Source organism: Physella acuta, unplaced genomic scaffold (assembly GCF_028476545.2).
Source record: "Physella acuta isolate Inbredline_101_S28 unplaced genomic scaffold, ASM2847654v3 ptg000008l, whole genome shotgun sequence".
NCBI classification, from domain to species: Eukaryota; Metazoa; Mollusca; class Gastropoda; family Physidae; genus Physella; species Physella acuta.
This window is the reverse complement of record NW_026731528.1, coordinates 1,528,121-1,554,172: the sequence shown is the minus strand read 5'-3', so window position 1 is coordinate 1,554,172 and position 26,052 is coordinate 1,528,121. Positions and strand designations below refer to the sequence as shown.

Here is a 26,052-nt window from a genome sequence, read left to right as displayed (position 1 = left end):
TTACGTTTCTTTTCAAATGGTTTCTAAACTTTGGTGTAAATATAACACAGCCACACTGTGCTTCTCAAAAGTAGCATTTAAAAGAAAAAATTTTATATTACACAACACGTAGCAAAGGTTCTTTGTTCTTATCACAGTTACTAATTTTCTACTTTTCTAGGAGCAAAACCATGGTCTGATCATATATGAAAAAAATACATAGATACAAGTCATACCTCGCCTTATAATCTTCTAATATAGGACCCTATACTAACCCTATATCGCGAAAATTATTCAATATATTGATATATTGACTTATGCTTATAAATTTTATAATCCCCATGTCATTTTAACCCACAATGTAAAAATTTAGTATAGATAGATTTTTTTTTTAAATGGTCACAAATGGTCCTTAAAGTTTTGAACTTAAGTGTAAGAGGAATTAATTTAGGGGCAGTGTGACAAACAAAACATACATATTTAAAAACATGTAGTGCCTACATTTATTTGATATTTAATTTTAAAATCATATTTGCATTACAGTCTTTGCGATTGTCCAATGAGTCACGAAAAATCTTTGGTTTCGGAGAAATTTCAAATTTAATGTCTATCGACACAAATCACATTGAGCTGTGTATAAATGGTGCATTCTGGATATGGATGAGTATTTTGTTCTTTGTCTTTGGATCTTACATATTGTATACTATTATTGGACTCGCAATGCTTTCAGGTAATTATAGTAGTAAAGAAATATATATATATATATATATATATATATATATATATATATATATATTTATATACATATATATATATATATATATATATATATATATATATATATATATATATATATATATATATATATATATATATATATATATATGTTCAAATGTATATATATATATATATGCGTGTGTGTTTATATGTGTATATATATATATATATATATATATATATATATATATATATATATATATATATATATATATACATCTTTTTATATGGTTATTAGTAGTGTAAATATAATTGTATACAAAAATGTAAAATCCAGTATATATAGGTCTATAGATTTGTAATGTGTAAAGAAATATTTTTGTTACACATTTGTCCTAAAAAACACTTTTTCTGGGGTTTTTTAAAGTTTTGTAATTATTGTTTAACCACACAGATTTCTATATTGAAAAAAATGCTGCAAAATAATTAGGCTAACTGTGTAAATGTATGCACTCAACCATTTTAAAAAGCTTAAAAAAGAATATAAATTTAAAAAGACCTTTTATTAAACCATGTTACTTCCCCTAAACAAACCACACACTTCACCATTGATTTAATGCATAGTTCATTTGTATTAGGACTAGGTTTAATTTGTTTGATGTTGATAATCAATCTCGTTATAACACAAAAAATGAGAACTTACCAAGAAGAGATGATGGGAGTAAAAGATGTAAGACTAAACACAATGAGTGAAATACTGCAAGGCATTAAGGTAAATATTTTTACGTGTTTATTATTTATTACCTGTAAAGTTAGTTAAGAGGTGAATTCATATATAAGAGCTGACCCACGACGTAGCATACGCCGCTATCTAGTTGTTTTATTTTCTACTTATCAACAATTAATAATTTGTGAATTTTAACAATGAGCCATTGTTAAAACATTTAACAATCACTCCATTTATTACTGTCAGGTCATAAAGTTATATGGCTGGGAACCCATGTTTATCTCTAAAATAATGAGCATTAGAGAAAAAGAGCTGAAGGTTTTACAGAAACATTCAATGTGTGACTGGATCGACACGTTTGCCTACACAGGAGCAACGTTCTGGGTAATTTACAAAAATAATATAAACAATTTCCATTATAATTCTAGTGAAATTATATGTTTCAGAAATAGTTTAATTAAGATATTTAACTAAGTTTCATTTATAGACTAAATTAGTTAATGAATAAAAATAAATCATATCGAGGGATCAAATTTGATTACATCTTTTTTATATAGATTACATTTCTGATGTTGGTGACCTACGTCATTTGTAATGAGCATCACTTTCTCAGCACAACAACAACTTTTGTTGCAATAAATTATATAAGTTTGATGAAGAAAGTCATCACAAATTGTCCTCTCCAAATGAAATATGCTGTCAAGGTATGTACATTTAATACGTATCTTTACGATGTTAAAACAGTATTAGAAAATTTGTTACTTTGGATAATGGGATGTTTCTGGTCATTAAAATCATTCAGGATTGGGTGGAATATCTTGTCATTAGATGGGAAAATATTTAATTAAAAACATTATGGTGGATATTGGGTAAAAAAAGATATTCTTGTGTTAGAGACAACAGCCAAATACCGTTCATGAAGTGGACTATTAATGTTATTTATACTTTTATTGACGTTTAAGAAAGCCTATTTAAAATTGTAACTGTCAACACTTCAATTGCTTTTTATCTGTGTGTCTAGATGGCTGGTTCTATTGTTCGAATTAACAAATTTCTTCAGGCTGAAGATTCTGACTCTACTGAATACAACACTTTAGATGGTAAAAACTTATAAACAACTTCTAGTGTTGAAATAATCTTTATCTACTTATTCATTAATTAATGCATTAATTAAACTTAAAAATGTTTTACAGATCTCGCCATAAGGATAAACAATGCTTCATTTTCATGGGAAAAGTCAGGAATTAAGATCCTTAGGAAGTATGTTAATGACTTTGCAATTAGATTTCAAAAATAAATTTACAAATATTTGCCTGTGTAAATTGTGTGGCTAACATTTATGTTATATGGAAGAATGAACAAATACAGCAACATAATTTTATAAAATACTTGTATGCCCGTCCCCAAGCGTTGCCGCACGGTTAGAAGAAAGTCCAAGGTTAGCACGGGGCAAATCGTACCATACGCTCATGGGTGACAAATTAGGCCTTGCCGCTGTCCGACGAACGCGCCTGGTTCAATTTAGTAAACGCCTAAACGCTTCAACTTACCAACTTATCTATAGTCTATTGCAACAGTTAAAATGAACGTAGGCGCCATAGCGCTAACGGGATAAACCTCCCAATGAATATTCTCAAAAACTTCCCAAAGTTTCATGTCGATCGGATGAAAGGTGTAGTAATGCATAAAAGACAGACTGAGAGACATACACATACATTGCTTTTATATATATATATATATATATATATATATATATATATATATATATATATATTGGTAGATACGTTTGTAATAAAAACTACAACTAAATCGAACTGAGATTTTGTTCTGTGTAACGTAATTTTTTTTTTATTTTACAATTTCAAGCATCAATTTAAAGATTGAGCCTGGCAAGCTGGTGGCAGTGGTGGGGTCAGTCGGTGCTGGGAAATCATCTCTGCTGCTAGCTCTACTGGGAGAGATGAACAGGACTTCAGGCAGCTCAAATATCAATGTAAGAGATCTTGCCAAAGTGATCCGATTCTAGTAATAATACAATTAATACATTATAAATAAATTCAATTCTATTCACTCTTTAAAACAAAATCACTTGCTAAAATACGAATACACTTGTTTTAAAAAAAAAAGTAGGCCTTTATCTTCTTTTGATGAAGGAATTTTTTTTTATTTATTTATTTTTTAGTCCTCTCTAGCCTATGTACCACAGCAAGCTTGGATCCAGAATGCAACAGTGAGAGATAACATTACATTTGGGCAGGAATTTGATCCAACTTTTTACACAACTGTCATTGCTGCCTGTGCTTTGAACCAAGACCTGGAAATTTTACCTGCTGGTGACCTGACAGAAATTGGAGAGAAAGTACACACACATCTTTATGATAATTTGAATTATTAATACACACATAATTTTGACAATACGATTAATGCACACATCTTTAAGAAATTTTGATTAATAAAGAAATCACAAATTACACGTTTTAGTTACATGTTTTAAAAGTGATTTTATTTTGCCATCAATTTCTTTCAAGGGAGTGAACTTGTCAGGTGGACAGAAGCAGAGAATTTCTCTAGCAAGAGCTGTCTATAGCCAGGCTGACATCTACCTGTTTGATGATCCATTGGGTGCAGTGGACAGCCATGTGGGACAACACATCTTCCAACATGTTATCAGCAACACTGGACTTTTAAATAGGAAGGTTGCTAGTGGTTTATTTTCTGTTTTCGAAACTTGTCAAAAAGCATTATTCTATATAAACTAATTTTTAAAATAGCATGAATAGACACAAACATTTAGTTTTCTACCGATCCTTTAGAAAATTTGAGTAGAGTTCATCTGTTTATGCTACTTAGTATAGTCCGCACTATGTCCAGCAAACTAAAGTTTGATATCCATAATTTTCATAGCCCTAGTAAGTTTCAAGAACCTGGGATCAAAACTCTAGAGATCAGAATGGCAGCCATGCACTCTACTATACAACCATGCCATCTCTTCAATGGTCAAGCAAAACAATGTTTAAAAGTTCATTATTAATTGCATTTTAACACAAAAATATCATGTAACTAAAATAAACATCGTTTTAAAATTTCAACAGACTCGTGTCCTAGTCACACATGGAATTCATTTATTGTCAAACGTGGACTTGGTTGTTGCTATGCATGATGGTAAAATTGTAGATTCTGGGGGCCCAGAAATTGTACAATTTGGGAAGAAGTGCTTTAAAAACAAAACACAGTTTATATCTGATAGTACCAACATTGAAAATGACTATGATTGGGATAATTCTGGTAATTTTATCATAATAATTGAACAATTACTTTAATTAATATTTAATTTTTATTAAGATAATTGTATGCAATGAAAATGGATATAATGTTTAAAGTGAATAATATATAATAGAAAAGCAAAATTACATTATTTGATATGATTACTTGTTTTTCAACATTTACTTGTGCATTTAAAATATTCTTTGTAGGCTAAGTAAGCAAAAGTTAAAGTTGTATATATTAATTATTCAATTTCCAGTTTAAATTAAAGTGTAACCTTGTACAAAATTTATTTTAAATAGGAAATATGTTTGAAAAAACGACCAGCAAGAAGAAAAAAATGCGAAGCATCATTCAGAAGCAAGTTTAATTTTATTGTTGAATTTTAGAGATGTTAAAGCATTTTTCATTTTTCTAACCTCACATTATAACATTTATTAGAATAAATTGTAGTATTTTTTTACTTATGAATAGCATCTTTTCTTTATTTTAAATGTTATCTAGATGAGTGTATATTTTTTTTTAAATCTACAGTAATTTTGGCGTGACTCTAAAAGAACAAGAAGACGGGTCTATTGACAGGAGCAAACTCACCACGTTGGAAGAAACTCAAATAGGAAAAGTATGGATTTTTTACTTACTACTTTAGGTATCTATAAAAACTTTTTTTCTGCTCTACCCTATACAAAAATTCTTCTAATACATTTTTCTTGTCATTCCCAGGTCAAATGGGAAGTTTATTTGGAAATCATCAAAGGTTATGGTGGACCATATGTTTTACTGACAGCTGTTTTTATATGTGGCTTCCATGCTGCCTATAATGCAGCATACATAACTTTGACAATGTGGATAGGGGATAATCATTTATTCAACAATACAGAGTTACCAGATCAAAGTCTGGAAAGAAATGACTTAAATAGACATTATATTTTGTATTATCTAATTTGGGGCTCTATTCAATGTAAGTTTGCAATTAAAACTACAGACATAACATGCCAGATTTATTTTTCAGTTTAAGTTTAAAAATGCTTTTAAAGCTATCTGAAACTTTTAAAATATGTTTAATATGGGAAAAGATTTAGAAACGCTTTAAAGATTTTTACCATTGGTCGTCCAATGATAAAAAATGTTATATGCTCCTCATATTTTTGATAATTTATAAGGCTTTTAAGGCAATCTACTAATTTTTAAATTTCTTAATTAAATGAGAGAAAAGATAAAGAAGTTCTTTAAAGATGTTTAAGTATTAATGCAATATGTTCTCAAATATAAGATAACTTGATGTTTTATTATTGTCCACAGCTTTTTGTGTATTGATATATTCAGGGCTGTTCCAGCTCCGTCATGTGACCACCTGTCGATGGATACATGCAAAACTTATAAATTCAGTACTAAGAGCACCCATGAGTTTTTTTGACACAACTCCCATGGGGCGAATTTTGAACAGGTTTAGCCAAGATTTAGATGTTCTAGACAGCGCAATATTTATAAATTTGGAAGTATTTATTGAGCACGTGATGTTTGCTTTGGGAATTCTTGGTATTATCAGCTACATTTTTCCAGGATTTCTTGGAGTGTTATTTGTTGCTGTCTTTCTTTTTATTATTGTACAGGTAAAGATAAATTAACTTTATATATATATATATATATATATATATATATATATATATATATATATATAATTTTTCCATAAAGAGTTTCAATCACTTAATTGTTTTAAAGGCTTAGTCAATCTTCAAGTATTATTACTGGTTTTATATTTTAAGGTTAAAGTAGACCTATCAAATATTTACCAAACATTCTTAGCATTTTTCTTAGTTTTGATATTTCAAATTTAATTTTTTTTTGCCAGCAATATTATATCAGGACTTCATGTCAGCTGAGGCGTATCACATCAAAAAATCGCTCACCTGTATTTGCCCACTTCAGCGAGACACTGTCTGGTCTGACAGTCATCAGAGCACACAGGCAGCAGCTGAGGTTCACACAAGACTCTCACATGAAGGTCGACTTCTTTCAGAGACCTATGATGATAATGTATGCAGCCAACAAGTAAGGGATCCCTGCAAATCTCTTTTTAAAACCTTTAGGAAAAATCTATTTGGACATTTTTATATAGTGTATTCAAATATAATCTCTTAGTCATAATAACAGCCTTATAATAGAACAATATAACAAAACATTTCAATTTATACAGATGGATGCAAACCCGTTTGGATATTATTACATATATTTTAATTGCTGGTGTTACCCTCTTTACAATATCAAACAGAGGAGAGGTGGCCCCAGGACTGATCAGTTTGGCCATCACTTTTATACTAAGTGTAAGATGAATTATAATTTTAAAATCATTAGCCTTTATTATTTTAAATATAGCTTATATATGGTGTATATTTGAAAATCACATTAAGTTACATGTCCTTTTTTAAAAATCTTTTGTGAATGATCATGTGGTTTTATTAATAGATAACAAATAACATAGCATTAGTAACAAGAATGTCAAGTAACCTTGAATCAAACATTGTATCTGTGGAAAGAATTCAGGAATATTCACGGATTAAAAATGAGGTAAAATTTAGTTAATTATTTAATATTTACTAGACCCGTCATTCTTGAAAAACCATGTGTTTCGGGGAACATCCATAAATGATGTCACGTTTGTTTGATGGTTGTTATCTTTCCCCCTTCCCTTCCCACTGTCACGCATCTTCTCAAAAACCCAGACTCTGCATTCAAAAAGACGTCACGCGATAGATATGTTTTTGTCTTTTAAAAACACCAATTTTGACTGAGCATCGGTCTCACCACACTATACCTTCATTTGCTGAGGTCACAGAAACAGGTAAACTCTATTTTACCTGCCCAGTTTCCCGTCAAATCTCGTAAGGCAACTTTATCCTTCACATCTGAAGAGATGTCACACCTCCGGTTACATGTTTTCGTTTTTTAAAAACATTGATTTCTTTCTTTAATATTTTCTGAGCTCGAACCTCATTTTAATAATAAATGAATAAATTATTAAAACTAACGTCGAATTATTAATAATGAATTAGAACAAATCGCACGTGTTGTGATTTCCCACTGTGCATTAATTATTTTTTTTTATATATAATAAAAAAATAACATTGCTTTGATGTGTCTCGAACACTTTCGAAAAGGTGCAAATTTATTGGGTTAGAGCCAGCGTAAGAAATTTAAGTTACGCGAATAGGCTTTACTACTTTAAATTAATTTATATCCCAAATTAGCCAATTCCATAGCTAAACAAAGTTTTATATAAAATAATTAAGGCCTAAAATAGTTTAGTATAGAAACTTATTATTGGCATGGATCTAGATAGAGCTAGATTAGATATAGATCTAGAATCTACGGCTGGCTTAAGTTTAGTTTTTCCGTAGCTCTAGATAAATTCCTTGTATTTTCAAATCAGATGATCTGTGAAGCTAAAGATCAAAGATTTCTATCAAATATTTAACGACTAAAATAGTTTAATAAAGAAACGCAATTATATATTATATTTTTACTTTCTCGTATACAGAGTATAGAGGAAGTATTGTAATCGTGCAAAAAAATCACATGAAATTTTGACAGTTTTCATCATTTTACACCTCAATATTTCATCACATACAAATAATAAATGCAGATTTATCAGTATGTCGGTGTTCTATGCGCAATCGAGTCGGAAAAACCAGGCTTTGCAATTCTGTCCGTGTGTGTATGTTTATGTATGTATGTGAAACCTGAACTTGAGTATAGGGGCGGAACTAAAGTGCTGCCAGACCCCGCAATGCGGGCGGGGGGGGGGCATGCCATTTAGGGCCCACAGCCGATCATAATACATTTTTATAGTTAATTTTTTTTTTTATTTTTAGCATTTTTGACTTGATTGTTGTTTTGTAAAAAGATCACAGTAGCTGCGGTTGGCTTATCTTTATTTTATAGACACTATCCCACGCTCTTGTATATTCTTTTTCCCTTTGATTTTAAACCACTGTAAAAGCCGAGTCCTTTTTCCCTACAATCAAACACACGCTGTGTTCGCAAATTCTTTGAAATTAAAATCAAAGTCCATTGAGCGAGAGGCCGCTAGATATTAAGAAAGACTTTTGATTCTTTATAGCGTTGGAAAGGGGCCCACAATGCCTTGTGATTTTACAATGTAAAATGTAAGTTTTTTTTGTATTGGTAGAGCTACTATTCTGTACTATTCTGTATTCTACAATTAATCATTTTTTTTGGCGTTCACTTTGTGTGCAATTATTTTTTCTACTAGATTTTATTCTGTTTTAAAAAGTTTAAGTATTTAAAATGGATTAAAAATCATGTCTATATCCCGAGTTGCCATACCCCGTAGTGTTACATTAGAATATTCGAGAAAGTTTAGGGGAGATCACTTCCGGTTTATTTAGTGTATTACTGCATAACAGCTTGGCACTAAAACGTTTTTTTACATTATTTTTAACCAAATGTTATCATGAAAAATTCTGGGTTTTTTTTTGGACGAAAATAGTAATAAAAATAACCTTTTTGTGTCAGGCTCATTGGATTTTGCCAGATGACAGTAGATTATCAGGTGTGTGGCCACTGAATGGAAATATAGAATTTGTTAATTATAGTGCAAGATACAGAGAAGGATTAGATTTTGTGCTGCGAAATATCAATGTGTCGATAAATGCTGGAGAAAAGGTAAAAATTAAAAACATATTAATTGTAATTTTTATAATCTTATCAGACATATCCTTAAATAACGCCACAATTTTGGAAAAATTGTTCTTAATTGACTAATGTCTAATTAGATTGAAAATAACGTATTGTTGTATTGTCATTGGAGAAACAATGTTTATAAAAAGTTTGAATAAAATTGTTGGTTAAAACCTGAGTAGCAAAATATGTCACAAAATTACAAACAAACATATTAAACTAAATAAAAGCTTTATAAAAAGCTTTTTATAAAAAGGCAAAGTGTGGCGTCATATTTTTCTGACCACCCCCTCTTCCCCTCTTTATACCTTTCCCCGTTAGGGATGTAACGTCGTCTACGGAAGACCCTCAAATGGTATTCAATTTATAACAATAAAAATTTTGTTCGTAAAGGTTTATTTGCTATTCTCTTGAGAATAAATAAAAATTCAAGCCATTATTGAATATTAGTTAAACTATAATCTAATAAAGATATTACTTTATTAGCTAAATATTATTGTTCAATCTTAGATAGGAATTGTAGGAAGAACAGGGGCAGGTAAATCTTCTATGGTTCTTGCCCTTTTCCGTTTGATTGAAGCAGCAAGTGGATACATTGCAATAGATGGTGTGGACATTTCAAAGATTGGGCTACACACACTTCGACATGCTGTCACCATACTGCCACAGGTAGACATAGATCTTAAAAGTTATTTCAGCAAAAATATTTTATCTTGACACCACTGTTTAAAAATATTCCATATAGGCCTACTGGTCAATTAGTTAGATATTATCATGAGGACATCTATTAAAACGTGTGTAAAACATTTTTAAAAGTTAACATTACTGGCTTATAATTAAATCGGTTTGGACGTGAATACTTATTTTGTATGACCCAAAATCCCAACCCAGGTTTTAAAGAAATGACATCTTACTAAACCTGTTTTCAGGATCCAGTACTTTTTGCTGGAAGTTTGCGCATGAACCTTGACCTATCCAACAAAAAATCTGACATAGAACTCTGGGATAGCTTAGAACATGCCAACCTTAAAGACTTTGTTCAACAGTTGCCCAATCAGCTGGAGTATAATGTTGGGGAGGGGGGAGAAAATCTCAGGTTAGTAAAATCACTTCTTGTCACATGATTTCAGACTTCTCATATTATTCAGTACGAAATGTATTCTCAGATAAAATTAAAATTAAACAAAACATTAAACCCTTATCAAAATGGTGCTGGGTAATCATCAGAGCTGAATGACTACATCGAATCATATTAAACATTAACATGAACAGCTCACTTTCGTATGAAACTTCCATAATATCAATGTTATTATTTACCTAATCAACATAAACAATCTTTAACAACGTGTTTGTGCTTAGTGTGGGACAGAAACAGCTGATCTGCCTAGCCAGAACTCTACTGAGAAAGACAAAAATCTTAGTTTTTGATGAAGCAACAGCATCAGTTGACATAGAGACGGATGATTTTATTCAGAAAACTATAAGGACTGCTTTCAGGGACTGTACAGTGATCACCATAGCCCATAGAATTCATACAGTCATGGACTATGACAGGTTAGGATTAGTCCAAAATACTGAATGTATAAAGGGGATGAAATTATGTGTAACGTATAGCATTTATTTTCTAAACCCTATTTTGTACCATTAGTCTATTATGGCTTTCAAAACTTTAAATATTATTAACAGAATGTAATCATATTTTGTCACATTCACATTGAGTTTTAGTATAGCTTACCTTTACAAAATTTACCCAATTTCATTTTTAATCATCTTATAGATGAAGTAAGCTTGCAATATAAAGGTATGGATTACAAATTTTTGCTTACATTTTAAAATCGTTTATTTGACTTTCCAGAATTATTGTGCTAGAGCAAGGTAAAATTATAGAAGTGGATTCTCCAAGCAATTTACTACAGAACAGCAAATCCAAGTTTTATTCTCTGGCTCACAGTTATGACACCATTTGATTGAGTGATTCATCCACCACTTTTGTGGCAATATGTTATTGAATGAAACCGTACTGTTCTGTTTCATAAATATATTTAAAAATATTTATTAAAGTTGAAGTTTATTAATGTTAGTCTGACATGTGTTCTGATGAATGCATCATCGTATTAAAAACTTCACTTGCAAATAAAGGGAAAGAAAATGTATTTTTAAGATTTTTTTTATATCCCATTGAAATGTGAACAATTTATTAACATTAGACTACAAGACATGGTTACTGTACTACGTACATCAATTATCAACTTATGTTTTTGTACAATTGGTTCATAAAATTAAGAAAATATCGTAGCCTGTGAACATCTCTAGTTGCCCCATTGTATAAAAACACAATGCTTAAAGTAAGCATGGTCAAGTTTTAAAATAAATAGACTATTTTAAAATCATTTTTTAAATTTTGTTATTTTTTATTTGAATGCTTACAAATTACCTTATCTACTCTATAAATACATGTGGCGATTTCTCTCCATGTATTCAGTATTTTAAGGACAACTCTACGTAATTTTAATATATAAATAATAAATATACATAATGTATAAATCTCTCTCTCTCTAATAATTTTCGGCAAGTTTTAAAAAAATATCATCTGTTACAAAAATTCTAATTATGTCTTTATTTAGTCCTATAGCACTTACTTACCTTTGATAAATTAGGAAAACACAATTACATCCCTTTATAAAACCATTGCATTAGTGGAAATAATTTACTTTTTATTACTTTGTTTTGGTGTTAGGAAAAAAAATAATTACATAATTAGCGGGGATTGATCAAGTGCAAATGTTGTAGGTATATTACGGATAAGCTTGGAGTATTATAATTGTTCATTAAATTGAAACAGGCGCGTTCGTTTAAGTGAGTGCAAAAGACTATGAATAAGTTGGGGTACTATAGTCGTTTATAAAGCTAAAACAGGCGATTGAGCACTTTGCGTTTATGTTCGCGTTAGTGTTTTCTTTGTGTTTAGGTTGGGTTTGCGTTAGTGGTTGCGGTTTGATTTGGTTCGTTTTTGTTCTTTCTTTTTTCGTTTTTGTTCGTGTTTTTTTCTTTGGGTTTGTATTTGTGTTTTTGGTTGGTTTTGCGTTTGGATTTGGTTTGTTTTCGCTTGCTTTTTCGTTTTTTTTGTGTTGTTATTGGTTGGTATTGGTGTTTGTGGTTGTGGTTGGGTTTGTTGTTAGGTTTTTGTTTTCTTTAGCTTTTTTGTTTGTTTTTTCTTTGTGTTTGTATTGGTGTTTGTGGTTGTGGTTGGGTTTGTTGTTAGGTTTTTGTTTTCGTTTGTATTTGTAATTGTGTTAGCGTTATGTTTGCGTTTTGTTGTTTTGGTTTTGGTTGGTTGTGGTTTGGGTGGGCAATGCCGGGTTTATGATGATTACTAAACACAAAGGTAATGGTCTTTAACAGAAAGGTTTTTCACAGAACCAGAGCAGGGCCTGGCCGGGACGGCTAGTATATATATATATATATATATATATATATATATATATATATATATATATATATATATATATATATATATATATATATATATAAAGCAATATATGTGTGTGTATGTGTGTATGTGTGTCTGTCTGTCTGTTTGTCTTTTATGCATTACTACAATTTTAATCCGATCGCCATGAAACTTTGAGAAGTTGTTGACAATACTCCTGGGAAGGTGTCTGTGAAAAAAATTCTAATTCGCAGGGGTGGCGCCCCGGGAGGGTATACGGTATGTTTAAAATAAAAGCCGATTGCGGTTTGACATCGTTAACCACCTGATCGCCATGAAAATTTGTGGAGTTGATTAAACAATCAAGAAAGGTTTCTGAAAAAAAAAGTTTTTTTTTTTAATTTCGCAAGGGCGGCGCCACGGGGGTGTGTGATTCTTCTGTATATACGATATATTAAAAGAAATTAAAGTCGGATGCGGTTCGACACCTTTATCTGAGTTCCATAAAACTTTAGGGAGTTGATGAATACTCATGAGAAAGTTTCTGGGGGGAGGGAGGGGGGTAATTAATTTCACACGGGCGGCCCCGGCAGGATGCGATTTGGCGCCCTGGTCTTTCTCGTTAGCGCTATGGCGACTACGTCCGTTCTGAACAGTGTGATAGACAATGGATAAGATGGTGCGTTACAGTCGCTCACTAAATTGAATGAGGCATGTCCTACGGCGCCCTGGTAGAGTGCGATTTTCCTGCGAACTAAAATTTCAGTTTCGGCCCCCAAAGGCTCACATAAGCCGCTGAGGGCCCTATAATACATTTTTTTAATTATCAGAGAAATGAAGGTTAGTTTATTAACAGGGTTGTTTCCTTTTCTGTTGACAAAAAGCGACGAAAACAGTTTCATCACTTACGAATAATGCAATTAGCATCTACTTTAAGACGATCCAATCAGAAATTGAGATCGAGCTTCTTTTAAAATTAGTACCGCTAACAAATTGCATCAGTCATACTGATGTTTATACACGTCAAATAATTGTTTTCTACGTGTTAAAGAAAAAAATCCTGTTGATGTGTGTCACTTTAGCGAATGACGCAACCTGCGTCATTTTTTTCAGGATACTGTTTGGCGCTCTGGGTTATCCTGTGAGCACCGTGGCGCCTATGTTAGTTTTAAGTAGCCAGGGACCTACGCAGCACCTGGGGGCTCCTGAGAGCACCGCCTACGTCCCTGACACATGGGTGGTCACAGAAGTGTGTTCTACCTCATTATTTCTCTGAGTTATTAACGTAAATTCAAGGTTTTCATGTGGTAGTGTGGGTAAACCCGTGTCCAGATATTTATGATCCAAGCGTAGGCATTGTTTACATTTAAATAACTCAGTTTTAGAAAAGAAGGTCACGGGTCTACGAACATAGGATTAGTAATGCATTGATATTTCGTCAGACTTTCTTCTATCCCCGCGACAACGCGCGGCGACGGGTACGCTAGTAATAAATATAATAGTATATATATCTAGCCGTCCATCCACCCCCCCCCCCCCCCCACAACCACACACACACACACACACACATATATATATATATATATATATATATGAATAGTCGCTACACCCACGCTTTCACAAATGAGATACTGAATCCAACTAATGAGCAAACAACCTGCCTCACCTGAATACATGCATATTAATACAAATTCTTAACAATGAACCTCTTCGTGAAAGCCCAACTATGTTCTTTTAATTGACATCACAGCCTCTCCAACTCTGTGACCAACTACAGTACAATTAGATAGTGTGATCGAATTTAGTACTTCATTATTTTAAGAGTAAACGTTTTATTGTTATTATCGTGAAACCCATGACATCAGCCTGGTCAGTATACTGTTGAAATCATTCATAGTGCGCGGTGTTTCATACAGGTTCTCTATTTATTTGATTAAAAAAACAAGGTAGGCCTAAGTGCTTTCAAACAAACGAATAAGAAAACCCCCTGCAGAAATGATGAAAGTTTGCACACAATATCAGCTTTGGGTAAGTGTTTTTTTTTTAATTAAAAACAAAATGTTTTTATTTGTCTCCTATCTATCTTTACAAAAAATACTTCATGCCTAATAGCGCGCATCATTTACACTCCCTATATTATTGCTCTAGCGTAATCCCATGCAGCTTGAAACAAGCTGGTAAGAGCTTCGTGGGTAGGGGAAGACTGTAAGACCAAAGCTAGTACTCCAGGTAGTGGGTTGAATAACCTCTACAGAAACCAAAGCAGAACTTTATAAAGCAGCCGTTGATAGAGGAGCATATCTCCATAAAAAAACAAAGACTATGAAAGTTGTGACATTGAAGTTGACTCCGATAACAGCTAACATAAAAGGTGTCCAATGGCCCAACGCCGTCTGCAATGAAAGATTACGAAGTGAAATAGAAAGCGTCGGGCGTTTCAGAAGTTGTTGAAAAAAAGAAGATGGCGCTGGATGGGCGATGTGTGCAGGATGAGACCAGATGAAATGATAGGAATGGCGCTGAAGTGATCGTCTGGAGGAGAAAATAAACAGGGAAGGTCAATAGAGACGTTGGGGTGTACAGCAGAAAAACAACTTACAAAAGTTAAAAATGCGCCCACAGAAAATGCGCAAATAAGAAATTCCGCAAACAGAAAATGACACACAGATCTTTCAGCAATCATGAGTGTGACAAGGTGTATATATATATATATATATATATATATATATATATATATATATATATATATATATATACATGGATGACCCCTAATAATATGTTTTAGTATATATAGAAAGTTATCAATAAAGGTATACTTTACAAATTTTATTTTAAAAAATATGTAATATAAAACTTCCTAATTTCCTATTATGATAAAGGTGTGAAAAATAAACTTTCGTTTTTTTATCTGTAAAATTATAAATTGTCTATTTTGAATTGTAAACAATTAAAATGTAAACTTTCCTATTCTGCTTTATTAAAATTTGAAATGTAAACTTTCCTATTCTGTTTTATTAAAATTTGAAATGTAAACTTTCCTATTCTGATTTATACACATATGTAAGCCCTGCTAGGGGGGGGGGGGGGATACCTAAAATCTACTCTACCCTAGGCTTATCTATTACCGTCCGGTCAGTGCAAGCCCGGCTAAACCCAGACTGGTTAATAACCTAACCTTAGTCTAAATAATAAAACTACTAAAAGTAAAACAAAAACTTTAACAATATAATAAAATTTATTTAACAAAAAAATGGAACCAAGCTTATTAAAAAAACTAGAATCTAGGTAAAACAGAACACTGGAGGCATACAAAACAGAACTCAACGGAACAAAACACCCAATTTCGGACCACCGTCCTAGAAAGAGGAAAAATAGACAAATCAATTCAAAATGTAAAAAAAGTTATACACAAGGAACTAAGAAGTTGACAATTGAAAATAAAATGGATATTGTACAAAATGAACTTTCAAATGAAAGTAGTACAAAGAACACACTTAAACTTAAATATCAGGTCACTGAGCATAAAACTACTAGTTCAATGCACACATTAATCAGCCTCAACAAGAGGTTCTCATAAAATATGTAAGTAAAATCTAGAGATAGATTCTAGATTCTCTAGATCCATGACTAAAATCTAAACCCAGACCACCATACTACCACGTGGTCTAGATACATCAACCATTGAGATTTCTCAAAGTGACTAAATAGTACGTAGTCACTGCGTATATAAAATAAGAAAACCATTAAAAGGAAACCATAATAAAACAGTATAAAAATAGCTCTACTTTACCATACACCACATAAATGTGATACACAAACTTCAAAACACAAGCCTCGACATTCCCGCTGAATGTCCCTCCCTGTCCACACACCACATTCACGAACGAAAAACAATTCTACGCACAAGAAAATAGTCCCTAATCCAACAATAACTAACATTCAGGACATAAAGCAAAGTGGAGCAACAATCCAAAACAAAGTTTGCATAAATAATAACATTAAAATATAAACCAGACACAATAACCAGGCTACAAACCATTGTAAAATCAAAATCATATCAGCGCCATAATAGCGGACTACTTAACTAAAAACCACAACAATCCTCAAAGGAACACAAAAAGCGACATTCGCCTTCTTAGTTACAAATAATTATAATAACAGATAAACACACTCCAGCCGCTCACACATATGAAATGTAAACTTTCGCATTCCCCAAGGACTCTTCGTTAGCCTGGTCAAACAACACATGGCCCGAGCTCTCAGAATGTTTCCAGAACACAGTTCTAGAGCTGGCGCCGGCCTTCTGGTTTTTACTTACGACCCCGTGCTACTGGTATCACTTGCTGACCTCGTCACGTGACAAACATCCGGTCTGCTGGATTTTTATTGCTAAACTGGTACGTTTTCTTCTCATAACATTCGCTAAAGACCAGGGAATCCAGATCAGGGTGCATGCTATTTACTACTGAGTTGAAATAATTATGAAATAGGAGAGAATCTTACGATATTTTATATTCTTTCTCTAAAATATATTTCATGTTTATTTAGATTTTATCTTCGTGTCTTGGGGCAGCTGATATCACGTGGGCTGTTGCTATAGTGACGGAGGAAACAATGTTTGAACAACTTCTTGTAATACTGGTTCGAATGTTCATGTTGGTAAGTTCACTCTAACTACTGGTCATCTATTCAAGATGCTTACACAAATGTCAAACTTCTTGACGCGAGCAGAATTAATGGGAACAGAGGGGGAGGGGGAGGGGGGTCCACTTACAAAATTCTTGTAATAAAGAATAATATTATCTGGATCTGGGCTGTGTGATATTGATTAGTGTGGAGTACTTTATTTCAATGGACGCGTTTAGTCCATGAGGGAGAGAAGGGGCTAGGAATGAAACGTTAGATTTTGCTTTTGGATGTTATAAACGAATAACCAAACAAAAGATGTTGAGGCCATTACAACCTACGGTAGGTTGTCACTTGACCTATCTTTTTTACTACCGTATTTGAAAGGGAAGAAATCTAACAGACTTCACATTTCTGCTGAACGGCGGTGAACGATCAATCGCGTCACAACAACACGCCTTAAAAACTAACCCACGGTATCACTGATTTTCAGTTATATAATCGTAGCCATTTAAAAACAAACGCGATTTTTTCACAAATTATTTTCTAGGCTACTGATTAAATTGATTAAAAAATTGGTATCAAATTAAAAGTAAGTAGATATAGCTTATTATTGTTTAAGTCATCTTGAACAATAATAAAGTTTAAAATCTTAGGCAATATCCTACCTACGGTTAAATTCTATACCAATACATCACACATACCAGTTAAAACGTTCGTGATTTTTACGTGTGTAGAGATCCATTTTGCGGTCACTGTACCTGCTTTTGATATGCTCTCAGATACATTTCAATGAAATTGAAGAACTGTAGTTCGAAAGTCAAACTTGGCAGTGTTAGTCGTCTGTGCAATATTACCACTCAACCTCAACATGATCTATACTCTATGTACACGTGAAGACGCTAGTGACTAAATGACTGAATCCTTTTTTCAGGTGTTCTACATAGGCACCATTGTGCTAGAGAAATCACGTAACGTTGTCCGGTCTTTCCCCATGTTTGTCTACTGGTCCCTGGCATCGTTCTGTTTGCTTGTGAAAATCTTTGAAAAGGGAATGAGCGGAGTGAGTTTTTATTCATTCACTTATTTGAATTATATTACAATTTAGAAAGGCTATAAATATGTGAGTCTATTGGCGCTGCAACAGTAAGGGTAGAATACTCAAGTGTGGATTGAGCAGTTGCTGTTGGAACACTTACCAAATCTCGGGCCCTTACATTTTATGTACTAATGTTTATTTTTATAGTGTAAGTTGCAATTGATAACTACCTATAAATCATGAACAATGACAATGATTTAAAAGTGAATGACACAGAATCGTTAGATGGGTCCATGAGCTCTTCCATCATGAAAATTCGTTTTACATACGGCTCCGACTATATGACATCCATCAGAGACTAAAAAATAGAAAATAATCCTGATAAGGGGGTCGTCCATAAATGACGTCACGCCTTTTTGGCCATTTTTTTACCCCCCCCCCCCCCCTAAAAGGACGTCACACTCCTCCCCACCCCCAGCCCTAATTTACAATTTATCCTATGTTTTAAATTTGCTGTGTTTTCATCCCTTTAAAATTACCGCTCGTTGACACAGCATTAATAATGAGCGCAGGACCCATTCGTGGCACCAGCAGGTAAGCAGTAATACAGTGAGGTGATGTTAAAGCTGATAAGATTAATTTTTTTTTAAATACTTAATGTAAATGTAGGTATTTCTTGCAGACATGACGACACGCGTGAGAATAACAATATATTCAGTATAATTATAATATGCAAATTATTTAACTGTTATCACTATGCCCAGACCTTTAATTTTCCTGGTATATTTTATTGTAGCCTATATGATGGATTTAACGGATGTCATCTCTCACAAAGCAATATAAATATCATCGATTTTTAATAGTAAAGACTCTCCACTAGATTATTAAATTGCGTGTTTTGCTGTTAGCGAAGAGGATGTTGAAAATGACAAGAAATACTCTCACACTGACTTGAATCTAAGCAAATTTTATAGACATTTGATTAATAACGATTAAAGAATAATATTAGTAACAGGTTATACTTAACCGACCATATCTATATACATTCATATTTCTAAATCTTAGCAAGATCATTAACCGAAGTATTAAAAAAACTACTTACAACAGTATTAACATAGCAATCATCAATAAAAAAAGTTGTGATATTTAAGCTTATTCATTCTCCCATGGAGAATTAAAATGTTCCTTCATTGAATACACAGAGACGGAATTGATTTTTTTGCCCGTATGGAATGGGAATTCCCTTTACATCAAGGTCTTCCTCTTCTATCTAATCTACACTCTCACCATTAATTTCATTGGCAATTATAACCATCAGTTCACGTTGGAGGCGTGTAGCATTTCTCAGAGGCCTGATGCGCTGTACTGGCACAATTGATGATTCCTGTTTGTGAATTAAGGAATGATTGCACCGCATAACCAACGAAGAGAAGTGTGAGTGACACTTTTTAAAAACCCTGTCGCTGATCACGGATTGAACAGACGTACAATACAAATCATAAGGGATTGTGCGATACGGATTTGAAGAGCGGGGGAGGATTTCATCCACTTTTATACTTTGAGCAGCAAAAAGAGATGGCGATGGCCATCTGTTGAACGCTCAGGTATTGTTAGTCCACAGCTTGTTTGGGCGACTGGTAAAGGTGGAAGAAGAAATCTATCAGTTATTAAGCTAAAATTAGAGCTTCTTGGCTTTGAGCAATATTTAACTATCTGAGTCAAATACTGGCTAGTTCTCACATGAATATCTTGCCAACGCTGATCCTTAGAGAGCAGAGAAGTTTCAAGGTGTTCAGACTCTTCTGAATCTATGTATGCTGCCACTATAGGAAATGTATCCACTGTCAATAATTTATTGTGACCATATTTCTGCCAAAGTGTTTCCGGCAAATTGGAAATTCTTCTTCTCTAAATCTGTGTCTATTTTGGCTCCTCTTTCATCCAAATGACTGCCGTAGTGGTCATGGGGTAAAACTAATCCTGTTAGCTCATTGCTAAGTGGCGCCATTTTCCTTCCAACCCTATTAAATGCACTTCTTCATGGTGCATTGGTAGCAATGAACAAACCATCATAGTTCTGATTGAGAAAGTGGTGTACCGCAACTTTGATGACATTTTAATACCTAGGGTTTTCGTCTGGGCCACCATCAACCGTCAACACTAATATTGGTTTAACAATTTGATCCACACCAATCTGTGTGATATCATCAAATTCATGTAAAGTAAGTAATTTTAAAAAATCAAGTCCATGGCTAAGTGCTGAGGATGAGGAATGTTTACCAGTTCTGATTGATAGGTATGTTGGGTCGGAGTATCCAACAGCTTCTCGATTTCCCAAGGCGTTGAGCTGAATTTTTATCCCGGCATAAACTGAAGGGATCAGCTTATGTCCAGCAGCCACAACCCAGTCATGGTCAGGCAAGCTCACCCTGTATTCCATGTGCATGAGCAATGGACTTTTTTAGCTGCTGTCAACCCAAGCGGAACGCGGGCCTTGTCATCTTGACTTATAAAGCATACCTCATTCGGTCCAAGCATGGAAGCTAATTCTTGTAGGTGATGCAGTGTTGCAGCTGTAAACAAGCGATCAATGTGATTTGCATGGCAATCGTTTTGCGCTCTTATTAGTTTTACTGGGACTGTCGATACATGTCGTTGCCCTTCAAGAGAAGAAGTACGTTTCGGCAACAGTCGAAGGTACAGCCCACTTCTACTAATTAAATGATCAGTTAGCTGATCTAATGTTTTAATAGCCCTATAGGCTTCGTTCTGCCTCGTCTCATGTGATGCTGATCCATGAATAGCAATGTTTATGATAGTTATTCCGACTCGATTACGCATAGAACGCTGAAATTTTGATAAATCTGCAATTATTATTTTTGCCCGATTAAAATAAGTCCCTTATACTCCGTTTATGAGTATATAGGGCTACGGAATGGGTCGCTGTCTCATTATGGATGAGCTGTTTCAGAAAGTATGGACATTAATTAATTCGCTGAAGTGAGGGTTATGTATCAGTTTGATTTACTCTATTTAAACGGGAACCGTACATTAACCACCCCCCCCGGCAATTACCCCCGGACATTTCCCCCCGTATTTCCCCATCCCCAGCAATTACCCCCTGTCAATCTCCCCCCCCCCCCCTCCCGGACATTACCTCCCGCTCAAAAACATCAGTATGACATTAGCCCCCCCCCCCCCCTCCCCGCGGTCAACTTAAGATCATTATATGTATAGGAGATTGAGAATGTCACTGCTTATGTGGGTTTTTTTCACTTGATTTATTGTGAAGGATTGGATTTTAAAAGCGAATGACGAAAATGTAAGTCTTAAATGTGGTGCCACTGTTTATATAGGTTTTTTTTGTCCAGTCGGTTTTAACTTTTTAAATACATATCATTCTAATTTTGGAAGGCACTATGTGTGGGGAGTGGACTTGTGTGGCGAATTAAATTTGTTACACCCTAAATGTGTTGACGCTGCTCATAGGGCTTGCGTTTGATGTCCGTCGGTTTGTCTTTTGACGTTGTCTTTTGAGTAGACCGTCGTGCCATTTTGGAAGAGTAAGACGTAGAGGCCGAGCTGTTCCCCTTTATGAGCCTCACATCTGGAACATACACCACAGGGTGGAAAATGAGTTTCCTCGCACCAACAACAGCATCGTAAAGTGCAAGCTGCAGTTGCTGCTGACCATCCAGATATCTGGTGTTTTATCAATGTTCTCAAACGCGAGCAAGGTTTTTATAAAGTGGTCATCGGTCAGCGGCTTGGCGGACATCCAGTAGAACCACCAAGAACAAAATATAGTACCATCAATTCTCGTATTTTTAACATCGTTAAGGACTATGCCAACAGAAATCAAATGGACTATTTAAGAGGGATAGCTTACAATATTCAAATTTAATTGTAAGTTTCCCTCCTTTTTCTAATTCAGAAATGTACAATTTTATGTTGTCATTTTTTTAAATTTTATTCATGTAAGTTCATTTAGATTTTGTTGTATATATTTTTGAATGTTTGTAAGTTTTCCTTTTTTTTTTCAGAAAATAAAAATTTAAAAATGTATATTTTATGTTGCTTATTTTAAACGTTATTAATGTTTGTACATTTAGATTTTGTTGTAGATCTATATATATATATATATATATATATATATATATATATATATATATAGTTTAGCGGGGGCTTGGGTGGAAGGGGGGGGGGGGGTAATTACATAGGGGTAATTGACAGGGTGTAATTGACAGGGGTAATTGCTCCGGGGGTAAATACGGGGGGGGGGGGGAATGTCCGGGGGGTAATTGACGGGGAGGGGGTAATGTCCTGTAGCCATTTAAACATAGCCCTACCAACCTATTAGTTATTCCGTCCCTGATAATAGTTTACCATATGTTGTAGTGAATTCACTGTATTTATTGTTTAAATATTTAAAATTGATCTTGTTATTTGCACCGTGTCTAGGAATATACAAATGAAACATTCAACTTTAGCGTGGTTGTACTGCGTTACGTGGCGACAACAGCGCTGTTTGTGGTCACGTGTTTTGCTGAGTACCATGGGGTCAAAGACAAGGTCAGTCCTACGTTAGTATGGTGCACTAGGTAAGTCACGGTGACAAAGCCAATGTCAGCCCCATGTCAGTCTATACATATTGAACAATTAAGTCATTCTTTTTACTTTCTCGTATATACGAAGTGTAGAGAAAGTCTTGAAATAGTGCAATAAACAAATCGAGATTTTTGCAAATCTCAACGTTTTAAACCTCCCTGAGTTGGAAAAACATAGTTTTGCAATCTGGTCCGTATTAATGTTTGTGTGTGAGTGTATGTGTGTGTGTTTGTCTGTAAACACGATAACTTGAGTACCGTTACAGCTAGGTTGATAAAATTTCTTTTGAGCGATTTCCGATAACTGGAAGTGGAACTTTTTCTACTTCCAATTTTTCAAAAGCCTGTAACTTGAGTACGATTTCAGATAGATAAATAAAAATTAACATGTAAGTAAAAGATCTAATTATCTACCTTATGTCAAATTTTGAGTAATTTCCGTTGATAACGGACATAGTAATTTTCGCTTTTTCCGATTTTTCAAAAAAACGCATGTGTATTTATAAAGTGCTAATAATATTCCGCACTATTATACACATTTTGTTTTGCGTTCACTTGGTGTGCAATTCTTTTTTCTTACGAGATTCTATTCTATTTTTAAAAGGTTTAAGCAATTAAAAATGGATTAAAAATCAATTCTATTTCCCGAGTTGCCATCCCCCGTTGTTTTATATAAGAATATTCGAGAAAGTTTAGGGGAGATCAATCCCGGTTTATTTTTTTAGATTCTTATATTTTAATTATTTGTTTTCAGTAATTACTAATATATGAATAAGCTAAATTGCCTACTTGAGAAAGGCATCCATGAGACGCTTTAAAAAATAACTCTAAGTCACTCTCATACCGGCTAGAGTTCTCTGTTTTAAAGATGTACCCATGATCATCAATAAAACCTGACCAGGTTGTGTTATTTAAAATCTGCTTTATTCCTGTCTCCTCAGTCACATAACCCTGAGACATCGGCTGCTGTTTTATCCTGGATCTCCTTCACATGGCTGGAACCGTAAGTTGTTGCCGGACATTTAGCCGGACATAGATGTCTGACATTTAGCCTCACATAGATGTCTGACGTTAAGCCGGATCTAGTTGTCTGCGTTTAGTTTGACATAGATGTCAAACGTTCGTTTATCTACGACCTTGTGGTCATGATCAATAGTCGTTAACTAACATTCTCTACCCCTCCCCCCCAACACCATTACAATATTGGTTAACCAACATTCTCCCCACACCACTACAACATTCTTTAACTACCATTCTCCCCACCCATATCACTACAACATTTGTTAACCAACATTCTCTCACCACCCACACCATTCATTAACCAACATTCACTCACCACACCACCATTTGTTAACCAACATTCTCTCCCCACCCACACACGTCAGTTCAACACCTCAAACCAATGAGTTATATCTGTATTTCAAGCCTGATGCGTCTGGGATACAAGCGTCCATTACAAGACGATGACACGTACCATCTGACGCCAAACGACACATCAGCAAAAGTAACAGATGCGCTCATTAAAAATTCCATAATTACAACCCACAGGTGGGTACTTTGATATTATCTTAGTTAACATTTTATCTTACACCACGTAACAAACTAATGTTTTATGACTTTTTAATCAATTGTTGTGTGTCATTCAGCATTTCTCGAATACAAAAACCTACATTGGATGACAATATCGCATTTCTTTGTGTAAAGTAATGCGGGCTATTATGTTAGACATATCCAGAAAAATGAAAGCTAAAATTTAACTGGCTAATTTTGTATATTCGTGGAAATAACTATATGATAAATATTCCAGGGTTTGTGCACCTTAACATTAATTTTACATCAATGCATTTAACAAATTTAAATATTTTAGTTATCGAATTCACAAAAAAGGTGCTTTTGTTTCAAATTGTTCAAAAATATTTCAACCAAGTTTGAACGAATGGACTACCTGATTCATTTTAAATGTTCAAACTAGCAACAGTGGTCGATGTTTGTTCAAGTCATCTCACTTTTTAAACACTTTGGGGAACTGAATAAAAAAGCAGTTGCTTCTAATGAAATCCATTGCTCTGTGATTCAGTTAAGGAGAGGTGATTTTATTAGATCACATGTGATGGCACTATACGTTATATTTTAAAGACATACAATTTGTTGTTTCTATGCAAATTCTACAGCTATAAAATAACCTTATATAAACTCACTAACTACGTAATTTAAAACATAAATTTAAAATCACTTTAAAAAAAAAGCTATTATCGACAGTTCACCGAGAAGAAAATGGTTGCGTCTGAAACCCTTGCAGTGGATAAGAGCTAAGCCAAGCTGCAATGAACAAAAAACACAACTTTTGGACGCCAACAACTGTGAAGACACAGAGAGACGATCCTACGACGCCGTCGATAGTTATGCTAGCAATGAAACAAAGAAACCAAAACAAAGATCGTTCTTCATGTCTCTGTTTTTAACCTTCAGATGGGAGTTTTTATATTGCAATATTGGGATGCTGGTATACGTGGCTATTCATTTATTTTTCCCCATCATCCTAGGGTGAGTTCAATGAAATCACGTTTTAACATGTTATTGTTTCCAAATTTCGCTTTGTGTATCGTAATTTCTTTTTTTAATCTTATGCCTACTTTTCTTTTCAGTTGGTTGATAGACTACAGTGTAAATACAACAGAGCCACACTGGCATGGTTATGTCCTCATGATGCTGCTTTTAGCATCTAAGATGTTGATCTCAGTTTTTAGAGAATCGTGCGAGTACCTAAGTAACAGACTTGCTATTCGAGTTCGTAGTGCTGCTATTGGCGCCATATTTCGAAAGGTGTTTTTATCATATTAAAATTTTAGTTGAGATTGTGAATGCCCGAATATGGGGGTAGGAGCGGTTGCGGGAGTAAATCTACTCTACCTCCTACTTGAAAGATGTTGAAAAACTACCCACAACGAAAAATAAACAAATC

General features: G+C 33.8%; 2 protein-coding genes across 2 annotated transcripts; both read left to right on the top strand.

The window, feature by feature from the left end:
- Positions 1 to 1,441: 1,441 nt before the first annotated feature.
- LOC131950890 (multidrug resistance-associated protein 1-like) lies at positions 1,442 to 11,355 on the top strand. Its single transcript, XM_059313130.1, has 20 exons — positions 1,442 to 1,468; positions 1,670 to 1,807; positions 2,445 to 2,523; positions 2,617 to 2,683; positions 3,290 to 3,416; positions 3,606 to 3,782; positions 3,952 to 4,119; positions 4,516 to 4,708; positions 4,990 to 5,047; positions 5,222 to 5,309; positions 5,411 to 5,648; positions 5,990 to 6,186; positions 6,540 to 6,739; positions 6,885 to 7,011; positions 7,154 to 7,255; positions 9,224 to 9,373; positions 9,899 to 10,057; positions 10,318 to 10,484; positions 10,748 to 10,942; positions 11,244 to 11,355. Exons 1-20 carry the CDS (start codon positions 1,442 to 1,444, stop codon positions 11,353 to 11,355), a joined length of 2,769 nt encoding a protein of 922 aa, XP_059169113.1.
- Positions 11,356 to 17,465: 6,110 nt separating this feature from the next.
- On the top strand, positions 17,466 to 25,931 carry LOC131950803 (multidrug resistance-associated protein 1-like). The gene is made up of 7 exons (XM_059313032.1): positions 17,466 to 17,477; positions 18,379 to 18,507; positions 22,945 to 23,055; positions 24,032 to 24,093; positions 24,516 to 24,638; positions 25,350 to 25,634; positions 25,736 to 25,931. Exons 1-7 carry the CDS (start codon positions 17,466 to 17,468, stop codon positions 25,929 to 25,931), a joined length of 918 nt encoding a protein of 305 aa, XP_059169015.1.
- Positions 25,932 to 26,052: the final 121 nt, after the last annotated feature.

What these genes read in the sequence shown, in the direction of transcription:
- LOC131950890 (XM_059313130.1), top strand. Translation starts at nt 1,442, where the DNA reads ATGAGTGAAATACTGCAAGGCATTAAG. An exon ending in TGACAGAAATTGGAGAGAAA is followed by an intron (nt 3,783 to 3,951) that starts GTACACACACAT and finishes ATTTCTTTCAAG; the next exon opens with GGAGTGAACTTGTCAGGTGG. An exon ending in CGATAAATGCTGGAGAAAAG is followed by an intron (nt 9,374 to 9,898) that starts GTAAAAATTAAA and finishes GTTCAATCTTAG; the next exon opens with ATAGGAATTGTAGGAAGAAC.
- LOC131950803 (XM_059313032.1), top strand. An exon ending in TCCATAATTACAACCCACAG is followed by an intron (nt 24,639 to 25,349) that starts GTGGGTACTTTG and finishes TATTATCGACAG; the next exon opens with TTCACCGAGAAGAAAATGGT. An exon ending in TTTTTCCCCATCATCCTAGG is followed by an intron (nt 25,635 to 25,735) that starts GTGAGTTCAATG and finishes TTTTCTTTTCAG; the next exon opens with TTGGTTGATAGACTACAGTG.